This window comes from Notamacropus eugenii, chromosome 5 (genome assembly GCF_028372415.1).
Source record: "Notamacropus eugenii isolate mMacEug1 chromosome 5, mMacEug1.pri_v2, whole genome shotgun sequence".
NCBI lineage: Eukaryota > Metazoa > Chordata > Mammalia > Diprotodontia > Macropodidae > Notamacropus > Notamacropus eugenii.
Genome location: NC_092876.1, coordinates 184,658,080 through 184,684,486, shown reverse-complemented (window position 1 = coordinate 184,684,486; position 26,407 = coordinate 184,658,080). Strand labels below are relative to the sequence as shown.

Below are 26,407 nucleotides of genomic sequence, written 5' to 3'. Positions count from 1 at the left end.
TTGTTGCTTTCTGATGTAAAGAGTACACTAGAGATGAAAATAACATTTAAAAATAAAGCATGGGGGCGGAGCCAAGATGGCGGAGTAGAAAGACACACATACGCAGGGTCTCCCCACACAGCCCATAAAATACCTGTAGAGAGGAACTCTCAACAAATTTTGGAACAGCACAAGTGGAGAACAACAGAGTGGAGGAGATTTCCAGCCCAGGGTGACCTGAAAGACCCATGGGAAACGTCTGTTGCACCGGACGCAGAGCGGAGCCCAGCTCAGCCTTGGCCAAGCGGTGCAGCTCCCGAACAGCCCTTGGGGGTGGAATCTCCAGTCCCAGCCACAGCAGGTTTGCAGGTCCCTCAACCCACAGGTGCCAAAGGTCAGTGATAGGGTTTATTCAGATGGCCAGGAAGGGAGAAGGGCCTTCCATAGCTCCGGCCTTAGGCAGCCGCCCCAGAAGCTACATAGGCAGGCAGCCACATCAGCAGGCATAGCAGCCAGACCATTATTAGAGCATAAAAACCCCTGGGGGCATCAAAGAGCTGAGCCTTTCCTCGGCCCTGTGTGAGCAGTGTAGGAATACAAGGATGGATGACTGACATCTCAACACACTTCTACAACTCCTTATCTAGGGGTCCAACACATCAGTTAATGTTTACTGGTGCCTACATCTGAGTGATCATTTTTGTTAACATGTCATTTTCTTTTTTTGTCTTTAAATTAATTTTATTTATTTTCAGTGTTCTACAATCACTACCATAAACTTAGATTACTATTTTTCCCTCTCTCCCCCCTACCTCTCCCTTCCCTCCCTGAGACAGCATACAATTTTATATAGGTTTTACACATATGTTCCTATTAAATACATTTTCACTATAGTCATGCTGTGTAGAAGAATTAAAATGAATGGGAGAAATCATCTAACAAACCAAAACACAATACACACACACACACACACACACACACACACACACACACACACACACACACACACAAAATGACCTGCTACATTCTGTGATTTAATTTCATAGATCTTTCTCTGGATGTGGAAGGCATTTTGCCTTAGAAGACCACTGGAAATTTTTTTAAGTCCTTGCATTGCAATGAAGTATTGTGGAAATACAATCAGGATAACACAAGATCTAGCAGCTTCTACATTAAGGAATCGAACGGTGTGGAATATGATACTCCAGAAGTCAAAGGAACTAGGACTAAAACCAAGAATCACCTACCCAGCAAAACTGAGTATAATACTTCAGGGAAAAAAATGGTCTTTCAATGAAATAGAGGACTTTCAAGCATTCTTGAGGAAAAGACCAGAGCTGAAAAGAAAATTTGACTTTCAAATGTAAGAATGAAGAGAAGCATGAAAAGGTAAACAGCAAGGAGAAGTCATAAGGGACTTACTAAAGTTGAACTGTTTACATTCCTACATGGAAAGATAATATTTGTAACTCTTGAAACTTTTTTCAGTAACTGGGTAGTTTGTGGGATCACACACACACACACACACACACACACACACACATACACACACACACAGAGCACACAGGGTGAATTGAATAGGATGGGATCATATCTTAAAATAATGAAATTAAGCACTGAGAGAGAAATATATTGGGGGGAGAAAGGGAGAAATGGAATGGGGCAAATTATCTCTCATAAAAGAGGCAAATAAAAGACTTTTCAGTGGAGGGAAAAACGGGGGAGGTGAGAGAAAAAAACACGAAGCTTACTCTCATCACATTCAACTAAAGGAAGGAATAAAATGCACACTCATTTTGGTATGAAAACCTATCTTACAATATGGGATAGTGGGGGAGAAGGGGATAAGCAGGGTGGGGGGGATAATGGAAGGGAGAGCAGTGGGAGGAGGGAGCACTCTTGGGGAGGGATAGGATCAAAAAAGAGAATAGAAGAAATGGGGGGCAGGCTAGGATGGAGGGAAATATAGTTAGTCTTACACAACACAACTATTATGGAAGTCATTTGCAGAACCTCACAGATATGGCCTATATTGAATTGCTTGCCTTCCGAAAGGGAATGGGTGGGGAGGGAGGGATGAAGAGAAGTTGGAACTCAAAGTTCTAGGAACAACTGTTGAGTATTGTTCTTGCAACTAGGAAATAAGAAATACAGGTAATGGGGTATAGAAATTTATCTTGCCCTTCAGGACAAAAGAGAAGATGGGGACAAGGGAGGGATGTTAGAGGGGATGACAGATTGGTGATAGGGGTAATTAGAATGCTCGGCATTATGGGGTAGGGAGAGGGGAGAAAATTTGCAACCCAAGATTTTGTGGAAATGAATGTTGAAAACTTAAATAAATAAATTTAAATAAAAAAGAAAATTACCACTTTATAAAATAAAAATAAAGCATATTTTTATAGTTTACATTTTGGACAAGTTCATGGAACATCTGGAATCAATGCCCTATACCACTGATATCACCTTACTTGGGCAAGCCCTCAAAGTCCCACTCACTACAGATGTAGAGGCCCAGATGCAGAATCACCCACAACCCAAGATCTGCTGCCATCTGGACAAAGGCTATAGAGAAGGAGACGGTGTCAGAAATAGAATTCAGAAAAGTTAAACTGAAAGAGGGCAGGGAGTGATCATGAGGGCTAATTAGAGATAGTGGGTTATCGTGCTGTCCAGGTACTTTTTTGATTAAGTTCTTTCAGTCAAGAAGACTACAGAAGGTAGAAATCCAGATCTTTTTGAAGAGGAAGATACAAAATACAAGTCATTCCCTAGTTGACAAATGGTCAAAGGATATGAACAGGTAGCTTTCAGACAAAGAAATCAAAGCTCTCTATAGTCATATAAAAATGCTCTAAATCACTATTAATCAAAGAAATGCAAATTAAAACAACTCTAAGGTACCACCTCACAGCTATCAGATTGGCTAATATGGTAGAAAAGGGAAATGATGGATGTTGGAGGGGATGTGGGAAAACTGGGATGATAATGCACTGTTGATCAACTAAAGGTTGGTTCAACCATTCTGAAGAGCAACTTGGAACTACGACCAAAGACCTATAAAAACTGATCCAGCAATAGACCACTGCTAGGTCTATATCCCAAAGACATCCAAAAGAGGGGAGAAAGGACCTATTTGTACAAAAATATTTATAGCAGCTCTTTTTATGGTGGCTAAGAATTGGAAATTGAAGGGATGTCCATTAATTAGGAAATAGCTAAACAAGCTGTGGTATATGAGTGTGATAGAATATTACTGTGCTATAAGAAATGACAAGCAGGATGATTTCAGAAAAATTGGAAAGACTTATATAAACTGGTACAAAGTTCAGTAAACAGAACCAGGAGAATGTTGTACACAACAACAACAATATTGTATGATGAAGAACTGTGAATGACAGCTACTCTCAGCAATACAATGATCCAAGATTAATGATCCAAAGCACTAATGAAGCATACTATCCTCCTCCAGAGAAAGAACTTATATTTTTGAATACAGATCAAAGCATGTTATTTTTCACTTTCTTTCATTCTTTGTCTTTTATTTGAGTCTTCTCATATAGAATGACTAATATGGAAATGTTTTACATGATTGTACATGTATAATCTATATCTGATTATTTACCATTTCAAGGAGGGGAGAGGGGAGGGAGGAAGGGAGTGATAGAATTAGAAACTCAAAACTTAAAAAATACTCAAATGTTTAAAAATTGTTTTAATATGTAATGGGGGTGGGATTAAATAGAGACATATTAATATGTGTTCCAAAAATAATTCTAATCTTCCCCCCCAAAAAAGGGGCAAAAAAGAACAAGAGAGGAGGAGGGTTCATAAAGGTAGTTATAGAGCACTAAAAATGGAAACTCAAATCTTCCCTAGCTTACAAACTTGCTAGCCTAGATGGCAGGGTTCACACTGCTGACAAAGGTGCCAAAAAATCTAGGTTCTTAAGCAGTTTTGCTACTAAATTATAATGGAAGAGACATGGTTACAAAAACTGAGGTCAAAGTTCCAAACCAAGCAACAGGACCCACTCACTGATGAATATTAACATTGAGTTCGAATCCATGGAACAGAACTTCTCAGCATGTCAGGAAAACACAGACATTATGTCCAATTTTTTTTTTCAAAGACCAAGGGAAGATTGCATTCTCCTTTCTACCAACTCCCATTCCTATTAAAATCATCCCTCTGCCTCCCAATCACGGGGCTCCTTGGCCATCAGCACATACTCCAGATCCAGGTTTCCACTGGAGTCAAACTTCCTCTTTCAGGTTCATAGAAGTTCCAGGAGACATACCTACAATAATCAAAATGTGAGCAATTAATCAGAGGAATCTTCTCACTTTAGGTGCTGCTTAATCTCTAGCTTCTAAACTCTGTACCTGAGGCAAGTCTCCTTCAGTTCCCAGTGACCCTCAAGTGCTAATGATACACTCTCTGGGTTATCTGCAGCCTCTGCTCTTTATCATCCAGCTGGAGCTCAAGATGCTGCCATCAGAGACAAGACAACACAGAGAGAATGAGTGTTAACATGGTTGTCCAAGAGTGTCTCTGACTGTGCATTATCACCCAAAGTGAATGATTTAATGATTCTCATTTTGGATTAGCCACAATTCTGTACCCCATCATTATTGGAAGGAATGCAAAAACTATCATTCTCTTTTTCCAAAAAGAAGCACTTCCAGTGGAAGAGAACATAAAATAGGAAATGGAGATGTAGTCTACTATATTGGTCCTGATGGGACTTCAGCACCAGGGACCTTAAATGAGGGTCAGATTCTGAAAGGAACATGGGTAAATGTTTAGCAGTGTTCAAGGAACTTGGGGTCAAGTCAGGTGAAGGAACAAGCTAATTAGTTCTTTCTTTTTTTTTAATTTAGTATTTTATTTTCCCCCAGCTACATATAAAAGCAATTTTTAACATTCCTTTTTAAAACTTTTGAGTTCCAAATTCTCTCCCTTCCTCTCTCCCCACCCCATCTCATTGACAAGGCAAGCAATTCAATTGTTGTCATGCAACTATCTACAGTTGTCTTGTTGTGAAAGAAAATATAGCCAAGAAAAAAACTCAAGAAAAATAAAGTTTAAAAAAGTATGCTTCAATCTGTATTGAGACACCATCAGTTCCTTCTCCAGGGATGGATAGCATTTTTCATCATCATAAGTCCTTTAGAATTGTCTTGGATCGTTGTATCACTGAATAATGTCATTCACAGCTGATCATCTTAAAATAGACAGTATGTTTCACTTTTCAGCAGTCCATGCAACGCTTTCCAGGTTTTTCTAAGAACATCCTCCTCATGGTTTCTTTCAGTACAGTAATATTCCATCACAATCACATACCACTTGTTCAGCCATTCTCCAATTTATGGGCATCCCCTCAACTTCTAATTCTTTAACCCCAAAAAAGAGTTGCTATAATTATTTTTGTACATATATGTCATTTTCCTTTGTTTTTTATCTCTTTTGGGATACAGACCTAGCAGTGGTATTGTTAGGTCAACAGGTATGCTTGGTTTTATAGCAGTTTAGGCACAGGTTCAAACTGCTCTACAGAAAGGTTGAATCAGTTCACAACTCCACCAACAATGCATTAAAGTCACATTTTTTTTCCACATCCCCTTCAACATTATTCCTTTCCTATTAGCCAGTCCAATAGGTAAGAGGTAGTACCTCAGAATTGTTTTAATTTGTATTTCTCCAATCAATAGTGAGTTAGAGTATTTTTACATATGGCTATAGATTGCTTTATTTTATCTGAAAACATATCTTTTGATTATTTCTCAGTTGGGAAATAGCTCTTATTTTTATAAATCTGATTCAGTTCTCAGTTTCAGAAATGAGGCCTTTATCAGAGAAACTTGCTTCAACTTTTTCCCCAGTTACTATTGTTAACTGTATTTTCTTCCATCCTATTTCCACCCTCCATTTATTATCTTCTCTCTCCTTTCACCCTGTCCCTCCTCAAAAGTGCTTTGCATCCGACCACATCCTTCACCAAACTTCCTTCCTTACTATCACTTCCTCCTTCTTTAAACTCCTTCCCCTCCTACTTTCCTATAGGGTAAAATAGATTTCCATACCCAATTGAGTGTGTATGCTATTCTCTCTTTGAGCCAGTTCTGATGAGAGTAAGGTTCACTCACTCTCCCTCACTTCTTCCCCTCCACTGTAAAAGCTTTTTCTTGCCTCTTTTATGTGAGATAATTTATCCCATTATACTTCTCCCTTTCTCTTTCTTCCAGTACATTCCTCTCATCCCTTAATTTTATTTTTTAGATATTATCCCTTCATATTCAATTCATATCTGTGCCCTCTTGTCTATATATACTCTGAACTATCCTAATAATGAGAAAGGTCTTATTACACATATCAGCTTCCTATGTGGGAATGTAAACAGTTTAACTTTATTAAGTCCCTTATGATTTCCCTTTCCTGTTTACCTTTTTATGCTTCTCTTGAGTCTTGTATTTGAAAGTCAAATGTTCTATTCAGCTCTGGTATTTCCATCGAGAATGCTTGAAAGTCCTCTATCTCATTGAATATCCATTTTTTTCTCCTGAAGGATTATACTCAGTTTTGCTGGGTAAGTGATTCTTGGTTGTAATTCTAGGTCCTTAGCCCTCCAGAGGATCATATCCCAAATTCTCCGAAGTAGAACAGCAAGCTTCAGGCTTTTTTGTGCTGCTTTTTTCAGAGTTAGTTCTAGGGGTCTGTAAGTTTTTGATGATTCTGAGGTGATGTGATCCTGAAAGAGGTGTGGTCACTGCTGTGCTGGTCTGTACTCTTGTCATTATCCAGGGAGGCCTCCTGCAGTCACAAGCACTAGCACTCTCTTTGCCTTGGAACTGTCACCAGGGTCCTTGGTCCCTTGGAGCTGGCCCCCAGAGTTTATCTCTACCCCAGAACTGTGACTCAGAACTGCATATAGACAATAGAATTGCCCATCGGTGCCAGCTGTATCCAGTGCCAGCAAAGGGACCCCTGTAATCTCTTTCTGACTAGTTGTCTAACCCCCTTGCCATCTCTGAGCTGAGAGCTCCTGAAGTAGCCTATGGCTGATGCTAGTGCCACCAGGTGTGTGAGCTCTGGAGAGGTCTCTACCATGGTGTCACAAACTTCTCCTGCCAACTTCCTAACTTTTCTTAGGCCAGAAGTCTCACCCTGACCTTTTGTTGGTTCTGCCTCTCCAAAATTTGATTTAGGTATTATTTTAAATTTGTTTTAAGGGAAATGTTGCGAGACTTCAGTTGGGTTGCCTCTAATCTACTCTGGGGACCTGATTTTTAAATACAAGGAGGAATTTGGTGAGCCACCCCAGGATGCCTGAAGGCAAGAGCAACCAGACTAGTTCTGCTAGAATGTAAAGTGTTGAGGAAGAGCAACATATAATTAGTCTGGAAAGGTAGGCTAAGATTTACTGTAATTGGCTTTAAGTACCAAAAGGTTAAAATGCCAAGGTCCAAAAGGTAGAATGCCAAGTTCCAAAGGCCAAAGGAGGAGAATGTTGAACTTTATGCTCAGGCCTGTGCTTTAGGTATCTCAATCTGGCAGTGGTAAGATGGAGAAAGTGGGGAAGGGAAGAAAAAAAAAGAAATTTGAATGATAACTATTATATTTAAAAGGAATAGGAAGTTGTACTTGATAGATTTCCAATTTTATGTGCATTTTTTTATTACACTATGTTATGAAAATGCTTGTTTTATTACATAATAAATACATTTAAATACATACTTTTTTTTAAAATAAAAGGTTATTCTAATAGTTCGATCTAGGAGTAATAGTAACCTGAATTAGGGTGGTTGTATGAATAAAAAGAAGAAAGCAAAAGAAATCATGAATAAGTAGGACCAATTAGACTTGGCAAATTGATTTGACATGAGAGGTGACTAAATACGAGTGTATAAGAGTGAAAAGAAGAGGATGACTCCTGAGTTGTAAATCTAAGTGACTGGAAGAATGGTGGTACCCTCAATAGAAAACGGGGAAATTAGGAGAAGTGAGTTTAGATGGAAAGCAAATGAGGTCTGTTTTAGAAATGCTAACTTTGTTGTTCATGGGGCACCCAGTGGAGATGTCCAATAGGCAACTGGAGATGCAGAACCAGAAGCAAGAAGAAAAAAAGAAGGCTGGATATGTAATTTGTTGTAGGAGCTGACTCAGTGGACAAAGAGGGAAATCTGCAGTTTTTAAAGGGCAATCTTAGAGAACAACACTCCCCACTGCAGGTACCTTCATCCCTACCCCTGTCCAGTCCTGATACTTGTCTTCCCCCACTAGAATGTAAACTTCTTGAAATCAAGGACTTTTTGCTTTTGTCAGCATCCCTGGCATTTAGTTCAGTGTTTAGCATATAATGGGCACTTAATAAATGTTTATTTCTATCCCTTTTCCTTCCCTTGTGAACCTGACTTATTTCAAGCAAGATACTCAGTCTAACTAGGCCTGTTTCCTCACTGGTCATAAGAGGAGAATGGACTAGAGCTAACAAGCTGAAAGCCCTTAAAGAGGTTATGGGTGGGCAAAAAAAAAAAAAAAATGACAACACTCAATGTGGAGGGGTTTTGGAAGAATATGAACGCTAATACATTATTAGTGGAACTGTGAAATGCTACAACCATTTTGGAATGCAATTTAGAATCATGCAAATAAGTGACTGAGATGTTCATAACTTTAGAACCAGAGACTCCCAGGAAGTCATTGACAACAAGTTCCCATATACATCAAAATATTTATAATGGCCTTTATAATGGCCTTTTTTAACGTGTGATAGCAAAGAATTGGAAACAAAGTAAATGTCCATCAATTGGGGAATGGCTAAATTAATTGTGGTACATGAATGTACCACCATGAATGTAGTGGAATATGGAATAGGGAGAGTGATATGATCCAACCTGTGCTTTAGAAAAGCACACTTAGGGGCTGAATGGAGGATGCATGGGGAGAGACGAGGTAAACATACTCACCAGCAGGCTATCGTGATAATCCAGGCAGGAGGTATCGAGAGTGTGCACTACAGTGGTGGCAGTGTTAGAGGACATAAGGAGACATATTTGAGAGATGCTGAAAAGGTGAAATCAATAGGTTTTAGCAATAGATTGGATATGGGGAGGGGTGAGAGAAAGTGAAGAGTTCAGGTTGACTCCTAGAGTGTGGGATGGGAGGATGGTATTACCTCTAACAATAATAAGGGGAGAGTGGATATGAGGGGGAAAGATAAAGAATTCTGTTTCAGACATGATGAGTTTTAAGATATCTACTGGACATCTAGTTCAAGATGACTGTAAGGCAACTGGAGATTAAGACTGGAGATCAGCAGAAAGACTGGGGCAAGGAAGACAGATTTGAGAATCATCAGCATAAAGATGGTAATTAAATCCTTGGGAGCTGATGAGATTACCAAAGGAAATAGTCTAATGTAAAAAGAGAAGAAGGCCCAGGATAGAACCCTCAAAGACATCTATGTTTAGAGGACATGATCTGGAGAATGATCCTGCAAAGGAGACAGAGAAAAAGCAGTCAGATATATAGCATGACAACCAGGAGAGAGTGGTGACCCAAAAACCTAGGGAGAGGAGAGTATCAGGGAATAAGCCAGCAGACACGGAGAGACTGAAAACAAGTGACACAGTGGGGATGACAGAGAGGGCAATCTTTTGAAGTAGATGAGATGGAATAGGAAAGAGGAGATAGTAGCATCTGAGTGACATGAGAGGAGGAAGAGGGGAGAAGGACGAGTTCATAGCCTCATAAGGCAAGATTCTCAGTTGAGAGAGCAGAGGGAGGAAGAGCCATAGAAGAAAAGAGGGATGAAAAGGTTTGAAAGAGTTGCTGTGAAAAGTGAGATAAGCAGAAAATGGCTGCAATCATTACTTTAGAGGGAAGGAAAACAGAGCAAAAGAAAAATCGTGTCTCATTCAAAGTCACACTGCTGGTCTAATTTTTGTTCTTTTAATTTGGGAGGTAAAGAAGGAGTAAGCGCCAGATGGAAGGCAAAGCAATGAGAAATTATGCAAGAAACTCTTAACATAAAATACCATCTGATTCTGATCATACTGTTGCTAGATTTCCCAACTCCATGTAGATCCAGAGTCTCAACAGGTTAAAACTTCAAAACATTGTGTAGAAAAACGCTCATGAGAATGCTTCAGTTTCCTAAAATGGGAAAATATACAACTATCTAATAACACAAGAGCCTCCATAGCAAACAAAAAAGCATCTGCATTTCAGTTTAAAATATAGTTTTAAAAAGCAATACCTTCTCTAATGAGCTTGCAAAGACAGCCTGACATAAGGGAAGATGGAAATCTTACTGGCTGAATTTCAACAAAAACCTTTGCATAACTGGCAGATGGAACTGGAAAAAAGTTTCACGATTTAAGATGCAGTTATTTGGAATTCATTTGGATGTAGGGGCAGCGGGAGGGATGGTGATTTCTGCGATAGTCATTAAAGCCAAATATTAAAATAAACTGAATTTAGACTCAAACACTCCTATTACTGTATCACAATGTTCAACAAAGATTTTTAAAGTAATGAAGCATATTCAACCCCATTGCTCTCACTAAAAAAGTAATAATATTTTAGTGAAAGCAAAAGTTTTTGTACCCTTAGTAAAATGAAAATTAAATGTTTATTTCATCTTTTTTTATATAGACTTCCCAAGAAGTCCATGAGCCAAAAAAAGTTACTATTAAAATTTTTTGACCATGTAGCTCCAATCTAATTATTTACATAGGATGTACATGAACTATTATTGCACATGTACAAAGCAAAAAAAGATCAAACTCAACAAACACCAAATAAAATGTAAATTATCAGACATAGAACAGAAAAAAGATTGCTCACAACACTACTTTTTCATTATGTACTAATTTTCTCTTTAATTATATGATATAGTCTACATATAACTTTCAAAACTGTCTAGTTTATTTATGAGTCTTTACGGACTTCTTTTGTTCTCTTCTGTGCATTTAAAAAATGATTCAATGACTTTTGTTTACTATTTCTCAAACACACATCTTCCCCCAAATTGGAAAAAGACAAAAAAAAACCCCCAAATCTCCTACCTTTAACAAACTAACACAGGCCATGTTAGACAATGTTATCTTATTCTGCCTTGAGGTGGCTCAGTGCATACAGCGCTGAGCTTGAAATCAGGAAGATCTGAGTTCAAATCCAGTCTTAGACTCTTACTTGCTGTGTGATCCTGGGCAAGTCAATTAACCACTACCTGCCTCAGTTTCCTCATCTATAAAATGGGGTTAATAATAGCACCTATCTCACAGAGGTAGAAAGGATGAACCAAGATAAGGTATGTATTTTATAAGCCATATAAATGCTAGTTATCTTGTCCATCATGTGACAGGAGGCAGGTGGCATGCTTCACTGCTCTCCAGAATTGTGGTCACTGCACAGGACAGTTTTTGTCTTTCATTGTTGTGGTTGTTTTGTCTTTCATTTTCCCATGCCAGCAATTTTATTCACACTATTCTCAACCTGTTACCCTCTCAAAAAGTTCTTTCTCATCTACATCACATTCTTTAAGACCCAGGTAAAACCTTCTTTTAAGCCTTCCCGAAACCACCCAGTTTGATGGAATAGGTGGTTCCCTCTTACAGAATGAGAAACATGTGGCCTCTAGGTCCTTGGGTGCAGCCTTTGACTGAGTCCAAGTTTTATAGAATAAATCCTTTTAGTAAGGAGATTTGTTCTGTGAAGTTTGAATTCAATCAAAAGGCCACACTTAAGGGCCTAGAGGGCCACATGCAGTTTCAAGGCCACAGATTCCCCCACCCCTGCAGTCCAAGTATTTGTGCAAGTAATCTGTCAATCAGTCACATAGTTCTGTTAGTTGATTGTATCTTGTCCTTCAGAGCTGACTGGGAGAGAAATTAAGTTCTTGGTTATCATGAGGTAAAAGACAGAGCTTTACTCTTCCCAGGACGCTCTACAGCCTTTAATATACAGCTGAACCTAGTAGGGAATATTCACAGGCTACTTGTGCAAGCCAAGTCAAGTCAGTCAGGTCAAAATGCTTGGCCCCAGCATGGTCCTGTCTCTCTTTTGTTTCAGCTGTGTAAACACCTTCAGGTGGACTGCCATCACTGCAATGGCTGAGAGTAGAAGAAAGCTGGCAGTCTTTCTTCACCTCCCTCTACCATGAGACTGTCCCTCAGAGGCATCCCTGATACAGAAGTTGTGTGCATACCCTGAGGCAGCCTGGATGCCATGTAGCACTGTGGGGATGTGATGTTTATAAACAAAGATCAGTGGTGCAAGCTCAAATAGAAGTGGGGGCTACTAACAAGGATCCTTGTGGGCTGAATACTGACTTAGTTTTTAAAATGTAGTATTATCTATATTTATTGTATTTTTATTTATTTTGTTACATATTTCCCAATCTCATTTTAACCTGTTTTAGGCTGCACTTGGGAAGACTGTGGACCTCACTAAGCCCAAGGGACACAGATGACCCAAGAGCCCATCTAGCTCTGAGACTCTGTGATAAAACAGATATTCTCCACAAAAGCAAATGACTTCAGGGAGAAATGGGGGACACTCAACTGTGTCCAGTCTGAGGAGGAATAGTTTCTGCACCATCCTAGGATCGTGTTTTCCCTCACTTCAAGAAGCACTCTACAAACCCTAAAATTGATCAGAACAAGCTAATATGTGAATGAGGTCAGATTTTTTTTTGTCAGTGTTTTATCTTAGAATGTCAAAACTCCTTCCCAATATGAGAAAACCACCCAATACTGAATAGATTAGGAGGGGTTCCCAAAACCCCAGATCCACTGTCATCTGCATGATTTTATTGATACAAGAAAAACAAATTCATCATTGTTCCAGAAAAATCAATCACCTCTGATCTGTAGGGAATGCATACAGAGTGGATATACCCCAGTCATAGCTCAGGAGCAAGATTTCTCAAGTATTTATTAGACCTTGACTTAGATAAATTTTTGGCAAAAAACACTGGAATGGTTAGTCATTTCATTCTCCAGTGGATTAAGGCAGACAGAAGTTAAGTGACTTGCTTGGGATCACAAAATCAGTGTCTGAATACAGATTTGAACTCAGGTCTTCCTGACTCCAGGCCTTGCACTCTACCCACTGTGCCACCTAGTTATACTGCCCTGGAGCTAGCATCATACAATCCAACGACCATTTTGGAGCACAACACAAGGAGTGCTTATTGGAGAGCTGGGTGGTTTTTGGCTGAGGCACAAATCTGTTTTAAAAACAGCAGGATTCTCCCCTCAGTTCCATTTTCCCCAAATCTTTGCTTTATTTAGTTAAAACACATAACAAAAGTGTCCAGGTTCCTGGAAGAGGAATCTATAGCTGTATGGTGAAAAGACCACCAGGTTTAGAGTTAGCAGGACCAGTAATGAAGCCCAGTTCCAACCAGCTTGTGTAATCTTGGGCAAGTCACTTTCCTTTGAGCCTCAGTTTTCCTATATGTAAAATTGGGAAAATACTTGCACTGCCCACCTCCCAGATGATTTTTGGGAAAGTACCTTAAGGTGCTATAGAACAGTGAATTGTTAAATGCATTTTATATGGGTCAGATGTGGGTAGCTTAAGGCAATGTGGTACGAGTGAAGTGTGTTGGCTGTCAGGTGAATTCTAGCCCACACCACTGATAGTCTTCCACAGCATATTCAGTAAGCACACTGAATTCTCCGATCCAGGCTGCTGAACCCATTCCTGTCTGCATCCTTAGGACACTCTGTTGTAATCCCATTTGGAAAGGTGTGCTTTGCAGAGCTCAGGCTGAATCCTCAGGGATCCTGCCCTGTGACAGTCTGCCTTCTTGGTGTAGGATTTCCCTTATCATTTCACACCAACCCTGGACAGGAGATTGCACAAGCAGGAGATGTGCCCAGAAACCCCCCACCTGGCACTACTCCTGAAGCAGGCTCCGGGAGATGAGCATCCTCATGACTTCGTTGCTCCCTGTGGAGGCAGAGAGAAGAGATCATTCAGCAGCAGGTAGTCAATCAGCTGGGCAGCTAGGTGACACAGGGGACAGAAGCCAGGCTGGAGTCTCGCCCTTAGGAGGCATTAACAAATGTGTGCTGATTGGCTGATACTTGTAGAGTGCTTGGTATAGTGTCTGGAGTGGAGTAGGATCCATGTAAATGCTAGGCACCATTCTTCTTCTTCTTCTGAGCTCAGGGTTACAGAGGGTAAGAATTCCAGGGGTGATGGGAACCACTTTCCTAGCTCCAAGGACTGTAACACTACAAGTTTAAGCTGTATAAAAGGAGGGCAATACCTGGAGTATCTACTTCAGAGGGTTGTCATGAGATTCAGGGAGATAATGTAGACGACAAGTATAAACAAGTCTCTTCTGTGCAATACAGATGCCCACCATCACTAACCCTAAGTTCACTCTCAGATTGTGGGTAAGTCACTGTACTTCCCCAGGCATCACTCTTCTCATCTATAAAAGGAGGTGGGCAGGACTACACAGACTGGCAACTGGATGGTGCAGTGGCTAGAGCACTGAGCTTGGAATCAGGAAGACTCATCTTTGTGAGTCATGGCCTCAGACACTTACCAGCTGTGTGACCCTGGGCAAGTCATTCAACCTTATCTGACTCAGTTTCCTCATCTGTAAAATGAGCTGGAGAAGGAAACAGCTAATCACTCTATTCTCTTTGCCAAGAAAGCCCCAAAACAGGGTCATGGAAAGTCAGACACACTGAAACGACCAAACAACAAAAGGGCTAGACAGCCTCTGACGTCCCCAGATCTGTGATCCTATGAACTGAGCCTGGTCTCCATCCCGCCTGACCCTTACCTTCCAGGATCTGGTGGACCCGAGAGTCCCGCACATATTGCTGAACAGCATAATCCTTCAAGTAGCCATAGCCACCGTGCATCTGCAAGGCCTGGTTGCATATCTGGAGGAGCAGAACAGGACCTGGATCAGACACTCAAATGAAGGTGGTGAAGCAAGGGGCTTATCTCAATCTCCTAAACAAGTTGTTGTGACACAGGAGGGTGCAACTCACACATCACACCTCTGTGCCTTGGTCTATAAAAATATATAAAATGACCTCTGGGGCCCCTTCCAATGCTGAGATTTTGTGGTTTTAATAGGATTCACATTTAAAACTGCCTAGTCTCAGCACACAGGGTACTTGTCTGTAGGATATGACTTTTATGGACAAGAAATGATGGTTCAATATTTGGCCTTAGGGTTCCTAATACATAGGTCATTCAGAAGGGTAGATGCTATCTGGCATCATGGGACCTGGGTTCAAATGCCAACTCTTACACCTAGTACCTCTGTCTCCTTGGGCAAGTCACTTAATTTTGCCTGAGTCTGTTTCCTCATCTATAAAATGAAGAGGTTGGACCAGATGACCTGTGAGGTTGCTTCTAGCTCTATGACCCTTCACAACCACAGCCTGCCAGGGAGCTAGTTTCCCCTCATCAACAAAATATTGGCTAGATTTATACAAAGCTATACCATAACTCAACAGTAAGAACTAGAGGTCCTTAAGTCACTCTAGAGATAGGGATGGGAGGGTGGGGGGTAGAGCTATGGACAAATAGGCATACTCCTTTGGACTGCCCAAGGCTATGGTTTCAATGGGGAAAAGGACCATTGTCTTACAAAGCAAGGCAAGGGGAAGTCTTGAGCTCACTTATGATTTGGATGGCACAGTGTGGAAGAGGACACTTCATAAGACTGAGATACCCCTTTAAGATTAAGCCCTTAGGAGGGGATTTTAACTCTTCCTAAAGGGTTATTCCTGACTCTAGTGGCTGCTCTTCTTTCTTGGGGTCTCTGTCACTTACCGTGAAGCACTCATCTGTAGCAAAGAGCTTGGCCATGGAGCAGAGGGCCACAGCATCTTGTCGTTCCTCCTGCAAGGCCACCGCTGCATTACGGATCATTAGCCGCGAAGCCACTAGCCGAGTGGCCATGTCAGCTAGTTTGAACTGCAAGTACTACAGTGAAGAAAACAGAGAATGGTAGGAGAGGCTGGATTGTGTCTGGCTCTGCACCATCTATAAGACATCTTTTCTATTTTGAAACTGCAGCATTAAGGTCCCCTGCAACATTTACTGGAAAGTATACACTGCTTTATGAACCCCATCTTCATTCTTTCCATGATCTCAGGGTAGAAGATGGAGATTATCACTAGGCCTAGAGCAGAAGTCTCAGCCAAGGGATGAGTGATGAGTAAGAAATCAGTTTCATTGAAATACTTAAACTCTAAGCAATCACCTGGTTGTTGGCCAGGGGCTCTCCAAACTGCTTGCGTACACTGAGGTGGTCCCGGGCCAAAATGAATGAAGCATGAGCAGCTCCCAGGGAACAGGAGGCTAGACAGGAAGGTCATAGCAGGAATGTTTCAAATGAAAAGGCAGGGCAAATGACTGCTGCCTTCTGCAGTTCCTTCTTTTTCTTCTTTAATCCTCTTTCCCCCTTCCACGCTCTTACCAACATTGATCCTTCCTCCATTCAATCCTTTCATGGCAATAAGGAAACCCTGTCCCTCATTTCCAATCCTATTGGCCACAGGTACAGCACAGTCTTCGAGGATCACAGCTCTTGTTGGTTGAGAGTTCCACCCTACCTGGCAAAAAAAAAAAAAAAAAAAAAAGGAGGACCAAGCACTGCCCAGAAGCACCCTGCACAGGGTGCCAGCTCTGTTCTGAAGAAAGCTTGGGAGTTTCAGGTCTCATTCTCCTGGGTCCTTAGTCCTAAATTTAGCATGAAGAGTTTAGGCTTAAATGCATGTGATTGCCCTGGCTCAGAAAGGTTCTAGCCTACATATTAGTCAGATGCTGTGCTATGCCTGGATGCCTAAGATGCTTAAAGTCAGAGACTGTCATTATATTACCCTTCTATTTTCTGTAATGCCCAGGGTAGCATTTTATACATAGTATGCACTCAAAAACAAATACATTAAATAATCTCCAAGCTGATTTACTCATAATATATAAGGAGTCAGCCTGAACAATGATACTGAGAAATCCTTGGGGATAATGATAACAAGTGGTCAGTGCTGAGAATGTGGTAACTTTGGCATTTGTTCTAGGTGGGATGAGGTCAAGTTCATCACCACAATCACTTCTTAGAGAGCTTTCAAAATGATGATGATGATTAGCTGGCATGTATATAATGATTTAAGGTTTTCAAAGTGTTTTATAAACATCAGCTCATCTTACCCTGACAAACAACTCAGAAAAGTAGGTGGTAATATTCTAAAGTAAAGGAACAGACTTTCTAACCTGCCTATAGATCTATAGCAGGGGTTCTTAACCTGTGGTCTGTGACCTTAGTGTTTTTTTTTAATCTTTGGGTACCTATTTCAATAGAATTGTTTTTTTTATTATCCTGTGTATTTTGTGTGCAAAAACACGATTATGAGAAGAGACCCATAGGCTGCGCCAGACTGCCAAAAGGGTGCATACCTGGAGAAAGCTGGGTGGTACACTAAATAGAATGCTGACCCTGGAGTCAGGAGGAACTGGGTTCAAGTCCTGCCTCTCAGATACTTACTAGCTATGTGACCTATGGCAAGTCTTTTAACACCAACTCCCCACTCCCCCCTCTCCCACCCTGGCTTTCTCATCTATAAAATAGGGATAATAATAGTACTTGCCTCCCACAGTTGCAAAGATGAGATAATAGTTGTAAAACCATTTCAAACCCATTAAAGTGCTATACAAATCCTAGCTTTTATCTATAATGACACAAAAAATGTTAAAAAACAAACAAACATAAAAGCCCCTGGTCTATACAATCTGTGCATGCCCCAGATATACTACTGACCCTGGCCACGCTCTCTGTAAACTTGTCTGGAATGGGCCTGGTCTGATGCTACAGAATTCCCTCATTTTCAGTGCTCTGTGTTTGCATTTTTGAAATTACCCAGGGAAACAATGGCCTTTTAAACTTTTAAAAAAATATCTACAAATACATTCTTCCTTCCAGGCTTTATTTTATCTTCATACTTTTTTTGACTACATCTTGGCCAAAATTGAAGTCTGTCTAAAAGAACTTTTTTTATGAGATGATGTTGTCCATTCAGCTTCCAGTGTTGGGATGTGGAAGAAGGCCCTAGAACACCAGGTAGATTCACCACAGAAGAGGAAGTGAAGATTGTTGTTGTGTTTGTCCTTCCTTCTCAAAGAGGACCACGGCATCAAGATAATGACATGACTTGCAACTGATTTTGATTTGAGTGAGGGAGGTCTGTGCAAGGTCACCAACCTCACTTTCTCCTCCTCAGCCATCCGGGTTCAGGGGCCTGATATTCATCAAGGCAACTAGGGATGGCCCAGGATGCAATGCGAGATGCTGGCCCTTTCAGGCTAAGCCTTATCATATTCTCACTTTGAGTGAGATACACCCATTCAACGAATAGGCTTCTTTATGGCAACAAATCAAAAAACCCAACCAAACACAAAAAGAGAAATTGTGAAATCAAAGTAGAGATAAAATTAAAACAACGAATAAAAACAACCTCAACTGAATTGACAAATAAAACTAAGAGCTAAATATGATCAGAAAAGTAGAGGAAAATGAAAACTACCAGGATCAAAAATGAAATAAGGAAAATTCAGAACAAATAAAGAGGAAATAAAAATTATTTAAAATAATTTTGCCCAATTATAAGCCAACAAAACTTATCACTGAGATGAAATGGACTGAATATTTACAGAAATAAAGAATATTTCTACTATGTAGGAACAAGAATTAGAGAAAAAAGGAATGGAGCAAGCCATAAATAGATGGTAGGTTCCCATTCCTTGGGGTCTTCAAGCAGAGACTGAAAGAACATGTCTAGTATGTTACAGCAAGTGTTCCTTTTGTAAATGTTTTGGACTTGATGACCATTGAGGTGCTTTCCAACTTTGAGATTCTTTAAGTCTGCACTACCAAGAAGTGTTTTAACAAATATAAGCCAAGAATTGTCTGCCCAGAAAAGGAGGTGAGTCAGTCTTATAGCTGGGACAACAGATATAATATAAGAAAGAGAATACAAGTTACTCAAGGAAGGTTGTGCTCTATCCCAATGTAGGGAGACCCAGATTAATTAGAATACAGAATACATAGTGCCAGAGGCATGTAATGTGTTCAAAAAAATGTGGTTGTCACTGAACTTGTCTGCCTTATAGCTTTTCCTTCTTCTTCAGTTGTTTAATGACTATAAAACTTCTCAGTTTAACAGTGCTATGAATTCATCTAGTTCTTCTATGTCTGTCTCTAAAGAAAAACAGAGAGAAATCATTGCTTGAAGGACAGGAGGGCAATCAGATTTCTCAAGTTACTGTTATGAAGGCCAGGACAAGTTGTACCAACAGAACAACCTGTACTGTCCAAGAACTATTAGCTACTTGCCCAAATATTCTTCTCACCTTTTTCTCTTTCTTCCCAAAGCTGAGGCCCGGGGTCCCTTTCTCAATAACCAGGCAGGAGATCCCTTTAGGGCCTGGTCCTCCAGTCCGGCACATGACTACATAGATGTCTGATTCACCACCGCCACTGATGAAAGCCTGGGATTGAAGAGTGGCATGAAAAGGGAAGAGGTAAAGCTTGAATACCTAATGTATGAAGCCTTGGAAAATTACTGGAGGGCTCTCTACATTAGAACCCTAAGTAAAGGCTGGAGAGAGGGGAACCTGGAGGGGCTAAGGTCTGGCTCCACTGTGGGGTACTGGGGGGCTCTATTGGATAAGGAAACGAAAAGGGTAGACTGAGAAAGGAACAGATTGGAGTCAGATCAGAATTCATAGAATCAAGAAAAGGTGAACAAATGGAAATGTAACAGGTATCAGAGAACCATTCTCCTGGCCAAGTGCCTGTGGAACCCTGCTGACAGATGGGATCTAAGAGGGAGGAAAAACCAACCATAGCAGGGAGAAGCACCTGAGAGTGAGGAAAATGGGTACCTTGGAGCCATTAAGGATGTAATGATCCCCTTGCCGTTTGGCTGAGGTCACAAGGGATGCAGCATCACTCCCGCTTCCTGTGACAGGGAGGGAGGGACAAAGAGGGAATGGGAATGAATCCACTAAGCTAAATGGAGCCACAGACCCTCCCTGCTTCCTATGTTATTTCCTCCCAAAACCAGAAAGGATCAAAATGGGAATCTTAAGGCTCTAGACTTTTTTCATTTAACCTATCAGACCAGATTTTTCAAGTGAGCAGTCACACAGGGGACTGATTAACTAAGATCCTTCTGTGGGTATCCCAACCAAACTCACTGCTCTCATCCGATAAGGAAATGGCTTCCCTTGGTTTGATTTTGCTTGGGTCTCATGGATTCCAGAATTCTTTGAGTGCCTGCTACCTCAGAATTTGGCTATTTGTCCTCTTGTGGTTAAATTACTGGGGGTCCTGGGTATTTGTTTCTGGGTACTGGAGAGAAAGAGTCACTTTTTCATTCCACTGACCATGCTCAAGAGTGTGGGAAGCCCACCTGGCTCAGTCAGACAGTAGGAAGCAAACTTCTCCATAGAGCAGAGTGGTGGACAGAATTTGTGCCTTTGCTCTTCATTTCCAAAGGAGTCGATCATCCAGACACACATGCTGCTGGGGCAAAAGGAGAGAGAGCAGAGAAGTGGGGAAGGAGACCAGAGGGAATAAAAAGGAAGGAGGTACAGGAAAGAGAATAGAAGAAAAAGAGGAGGAGAAAGACAGGAGGCAATCAGGGAAGGAAGACATTTCTAAAGGGCTATATTTGAGTAGAGACCTGGGGTTACGTGACACCCAGGGAAAACTGAGGCCAAAATATTTATCTTATGGGTTTTGTTACTCTCAGGGATAATGACAGATAATCAATTATGCTACTTCTGCTTATTTTCACAGCAGTTTTGAAATATATTTCTTTTCTATCACCTTTCTCCTAGGATCACTACAAGCTCAACTGGAAACTAATTGAAAGAAACAATCACAGGGTTCTGGTACCATGCGTACTCGGCCCTGAAAAGGCTGAAGATTTCCTGCACCTAAATCTGGGACCAGAAGCAGGCTGGAAGAGCATGTGTTCTTAAGGACCCATATAGGGATATCTAACAGGCAGCCTAAGGGAGGTCTAGAATGGCCTATAGCTTCTGACACTATGCTTGTGTAGCTTACAATCAAAAACTCCCCATAACTGCCCTTCAAAGCACCTGATGATAGGAGTACCTTCTCATACAGGCCTAGGCACTCACTTGTGGATGCTTATGTAGGCCGTGGTGCTGGTGCAACCTGTAGCCAAGGCCTCGAATATAACAGAGGCATCAAGCCGGGAGAGTTCTGATCCTCCCACATCAGACCGAACATAGATACCACCAAAGCCCAACTGTGCTGCCTTCCTCATGGTCTCCACTGGGAAAAACTCCTGTGTGGGAGAAAAGACAAGAGTTCTCTAAGAATTACATTTATAGATTTCAGCAGGTCTGAGCTGAAAACCAGTGCCTCATTGTGGTGGAACAGAACCCCTTGGTTCTCAAAGTCCTGGCATATCTCACTATGAGTCTGGAAAGGCTCTGAGCATGGGTCAAGGGGTAGGCAATATGTTGATTATCCAAGAACTAGCCCAGCTAAATTTAGAGAGTCATTAAACCAGAGGTCAGAGGAATTCTTGAAAACTGTCTACACCAGGAGTTCTTAACCATTTTTTTGGTCATGGATCCCTTTGACAGGCTGCTAAAGTCTATGGATCCCGTCTATGAATGTTTTTAAATGCATAAATTTATGCTAATGAATAGGATTACAAAAGAAACCAATTACATTAAAATATAGTTATTAAAAACCCCCAAAACTCAAACAAACAAAACCAAGTTTCTCAATTCCAGGCTAAGAACCCCAGGTCTACACTAAAGTCTACACTAAGTCATAGAGGAGTTGCGATCTGCATCAGTGGATGCAGATGATGAAATCACAGATTCTTGAAATGTTAAAGGAAAGCATTAAGGCACTCTTGGTTGAGGAGGGGTATAGCCTAAGATGACTTCCCTTAACTTGACCCCCTAAGACTGAGTCAACTAGGCACATCTTGTGGCATAGAGTGGGCACTAAGAAAGTGTAAGTTGCCTGACAAAATCCATGGGTTCTACTGAGGCTAGATGGCTTGCACTGAAGCATTCCTTCTTTGCTGGACCATAGATGAAGGAGTAATAATTTTAAGTAATCTCCAAATCCTCAGGTCATGAAACAGAAGTCTTCAGAATGATGTCTCTGTTCTAACACGAAGAATCCCCCCAATATTGTCTTCCTATGAAGCCTTACCTGTAGAGTCCCAAGCCAGTTGGGATAGTGAGGAAAGCCAAGAACAGGTGGCCTTGTCACCTAGAAGGGGGCACTCTCACCTTCTGGTCCCATTCTGCCATTTGTGGGGCCATCTCCCGTGAGGCAAAGTCAAAGGCCACTTTCTGGAACTCCTTCTGCACATCATTAAGGCCCAAGGAAGCTGTGAGAAAGCAGTGTGTAAATATGTGACCTGAGGCAGACTTTGGAAGGTCATGGGGAAGCAACTTCCTAAAGGCACAAGGATATTTGAGATGCTAAACACTCCAATCCTATAAACATTACTAAACCTACTAAGGGCCAGGTCCTACGCTAAGGCCTGGGAATAGAATTGACACTAGGCGCGTAGTTCTTAGTCTTATACTTGCCTTCAAAAGCAAGTGCCCCAGCACAGCCCCACAGAGCCTTGGCAGCTATAGCACGTTCCCAGGCTGACTTATGGAAACACCCAGTTCAATTCTCACTTCAGTCAATTCAATGACAATAAATAGGCAAGCCTAGAGATAACTGTGAAAGAAATAGTAATGTGTAAAAGGATTGTAAGAGGAGGACAGCATGATGACCAGGAATGGTGAAGAATTAAGAGTGTGAGAAAAATCAGTCAGTGCAAAAATTATTCTTCCTCCGTCCTTCCTGTACTCCCAAGGCAGCTGGCAGTGTGCAATCAGGAAAACCAGAGTTCAGTTTTGATCTCAGACACTTAATAGCTGCATAACCCTGGGCAAATCAGGGAACCTCTGTTTGTCTCAGTTTCCTCAACTATAAAATGAGGGTAATAATAGCACTTACCTCCTAGAGTTGTTATGAGCATCAAATGAGATCATATTTGTAAAGCGCTTAGCACAGTGCCTTGCACATGGTGAGTACTATATGAGTGTTAGTCATTATTAAAATGCCAGCCCTAGAGTTGGGAAGACCCAAGTTCAAATACGACCTCAGATACCTACTGGCTGTGTGACCCTGGGCAAGTCATTTAACCCTGTGTGGCTTAATTTCCTCATTTGTAAAATGAGCTGGAGAAGGAAATGGCAAACCGTGCCAGTATCCTTGCCAAGAAAACCCCAAATTGGGTCACAAAACATTGGATGTGGCTCGTTGTTGGCTACGTGACCCTGGGTAAGTTACTTAACCTCCATTTGCCTCAGTTTCTTCATCTATAAAATAGAGATAATAATAGTACCTCCCACTCAGGGTTGTTGTAAGGATCACATGAGATTTTTAAAGTGCTTAATATGATGCCTGGCACATGGTAAGTACTATATAAATGTTAGCTATTGCTGCTGCTACTACTACCACTACTACTACTACCTATGTGACCCTGAGCAAGTCATTTAACCTGTCTGCCTCATTTTTCTCAACTGTAAAAATGGGAATAATAAAAACACTTTCCTCCTATAGTTGTTAGAAAGATCAAGTGAGATTTGTAAAGCAATTAGCACATGTCCTGCACGCACAGCAAATGCTTAATAGATTCCTGGTCCCTTCCTTCCTTTTCACCACCCCCTTTTCCAGGCACTAATCTGCCATTCTAGCCTACCTCTTAGCTGCTTAACCTTTCTTAACTCACCCCTTCTACTCTTATCACTTCATCCTCCCCTTTCCACTTAGACCTCCCTGATCCAACTTCCTAATATAAGGAAAAGCCTGTTAAGGTACAGGTTGGATAAAATGTTCTTTAGGGCCCTTTACAACTTTGAGAGTCTGTGATCTACATAAAAATATGGAAGGGTTGCTTTTTAAAAAAGATCCTTTAGAATATCCTATTCTTTTTTATTCCTGGATCCCGTTACAACCCTTATTCTATATGGCCCTGCATCAACATGTTGCTTTTAGAATTGTTATTGTTCAAGGGTTTCAGTGTGTCCAACTCTTCGTGACCCCATTTGGGTTGGGTTTTTTTTTTTTCAGCAAAAATACTGCAGTGGTTTGCCTTTTCCTTCTCCAGCTCACTTTACAGATAAGAAGATTGAGGCAAACAGGGTTAAATGGCTTGCCTAGGGTCACACAGCTAGTAAGTGTCTGAGGCTGGATCTGAAATCAGGTCTTCCTGACTCCAGGTCTGGCACTCTATCCTCTGCACCACCTAGGTGACCCTCCTTTCAGGAACCTAAAAAGCAACTAAGATATATTTTTATTTATATGAAGGATGAGATCTTGTTTCAGTGTTGTACATAGTCTCAATACCTGCTCAATAATGACGATGATCATAGAAGGTTTCTTGGAAGTCAAAGAAGGAACACAAGAACTACTCTTCAATTTTCACCTAATGGAAATCACTGTTATTGGGTTCTTCTTGCCTCTAGACAACTTACTTATTTCTACTTCAGTTACTAAAAACGAAGGATAATAATTCTGATGAGGTGTCACTGACAAGGAGATACAGAAAGGAGGCCTTGGGGGATGTGTCTGCAGCACTGGAGAGAAAGACAGTGAGGAAACTGATCATATGGAGGATTTTCATTTTAAGAAAACCTGATGTCTTAAATCCAGAATCAAACAAATCAGAGAGTGATTCTTCCCTGTATAAAGAGGTCACCACAAGTTTCCTTTAAATAGCTGACTCCCTAGGACTTAAAACACATATATAAAGTGGAGTACACCTTCTTTAAAAGAGTGGGAAGATCCAGTGCCAAGATGGCAGTGAGGCAGGAACTCTCCAGAGCCTTCCAAAATGCTCCTCCAAACAACCTTATAACAATGCCTCAGATAAAATTCTGGGCTGGGGAAGCAGCTTACCAACTCAGGACAGCTTGGAGGCTCAGCAAAAAAGGCTGATCTCACTGGGGTGGGAGGAGAGCACTGTCAGCAGAGTAGTTGCAGGCTACAGGAGACCTCTAGCAAGTCCTGGGGTAAGCTACCAGTGAGGCCCCAGCCCTGGTACAAACCATAAGCAAGACCAGAACCCTGGACAAACTAGCAGTCCTGGTAGACCAGAAGCACAGTGAAGCCCCATGCCCAGTGCAGGCTACCAGAGAGGGCCCGCCTCCATTACCGACCAGAAGTGAGACCCTGTCTTCAGAGCTGGCCAGTGGTGCAACCTTACCCCTGGGGCCTGGCCGGCAGTGAGGTCCCACCCATAGTACAAGCCAGCAGTGCAAAGCCTCCCACCCACCCCATGCAAGACATCAGCTGGGCCCCAGTAGGCAAATCAGCAGCAAGGCTCTGAGTCCCAGAACAAGAAGCTTGGGACAATGTCCTCTCCATTCCAGAAGTATAGTTCAACTGTAATATAAAAGTTCAAAATCTCAAAATAGGGATAAAAATGAGCAAAATTCAAACTCTTCAACACAGAGAATTACTATGGTGAAAAGGAGGGCCAAAGCACAACTTTAGAAAAAACAATAGTGTCAAAATGGCTACATGCGAAACCCCAAAGTAAAATGTAAATTGGTCTCCAGGCCCAAAAAGAATTCATAGAAGAGCTCAAAAAGGATTTTAAAAAGCAGAGAAATAGAAGAAAAACTGGAAAAAGAAATGTGAGTAATGTAAGAGAATCATGAAAAAAGTCAATAATTTAGTAAAGGAAGCATTAAAAAATGGGAAAAGATACAAAAATTCACCAAAGAAAACTCCTTAAAAAATAGAATTGGCAAAATGGGAAAGGAAGTACAAAAATTCACTGAAGAAAAATACTCCTTAAAAAGGACAAATGGCCCAAAGGAAAAGGAGGTACAAAAGATAATATAATATCTTAAAAATTAGAATTGGGCAAGTGAAAACTAATGACTCTACGAGGCACCAAGAAATCATAAAACAAAAGTAAAAGAATGAAAAAACTAGAAAATGTGAAATTTCTCATTGGAAAAACAACTGACCTGGAAAAAGAGATCCAGAAGATAATTTAAGAAAGCCATAATCAAAAAAAGTGCTATCCTAGAACCAGAGGGCAAAATAGAAATGGAAAGAATCCACTGATCACCACCTAAAAGATATTCCAAAATGAAAATTCCTATGAATATCATAGCCAAATTGCACAGTTCTCAGACCAAGGAGAAAATACTGCAAGCAGCCAAAAAGAAACACTTCAAATATCATGGAGCCACAGCCAGGATAACACAGGATTTAGCAGCTTCTACATTAAAGAACTACAAGGCTTGGAATATGACATTCTGGATGGCAAAAGAGCTAGGATTACAACCAAGAATCATCTAC

At 41.0% G+C, this 26,407-nt stretch overlaps 1 protein-coding gene across 8 annotated transcripts in view; it reads right to left on the bottom strand.

Annotated features, from left to right (window-relative positions):
* The window catches only part of ACAD8 (acyl-CoA dehydrogenase family member 8), a 54,171-nt gene that overhangs the window by 16,011 nt on the left and 11,753 nt on the right, over positions 1-26,407 (bottom strand). For 4 of the 8 annotated variants that reach the window (XR_011967554.1, XR_011967556.1, XR_011967555.1 and 1 more), the window contains exons 2-12: positions 22,318-22,418; positions 21,178-21,347; positions 20,442-20,554; positions 19,912-19,988; positions 19,378-19,515; positions 16,451-16,586; positions 16,235-16,332; positions 15,802-15,954; positions 14,795-14,897; positions 4,365-10,137; positions 4,018-4,279 (exon numbers count right to left, since the gene is read on the bottom strand). Coding sequence is in view for 2 of the 8 variants with exons in the window: in XM_072611634.1 (XP_072467735.1) it covers positions 13,892-13,944; positions 14,795-14,897; positions 15,802-15,954; positions 16,235-16,332; positions 16,451-16,586; positions 19,378-19,515; positions 19,912-19,988; positions 20,442-20,554; positions 21,178-21,347; positions 22,318-22,418 (1,142 nt within the window). In the remaining 6 variants the exon portion in view is untranslated. Of the gene's footprint in view, positions 1-3,489; positions 4,280-4,364; positions 10,138-12,745; positions 13,945-14,794; positions 14,898-15,801; positions 15,955-16,234; positions 16,333-16,450; positions 16,587-19,377; positions 19,516-19,911; positions 19,989-20,441; positions 20,555-21,177; positions 21,348-22,317; positions 22,419-26,407 lie in introns of those variants that run through there. The other 4 variants (XR_011967558.1, XR_011967553.1, XM_072611635.1 and 1 more) reach the window with 4 other exon arrangements.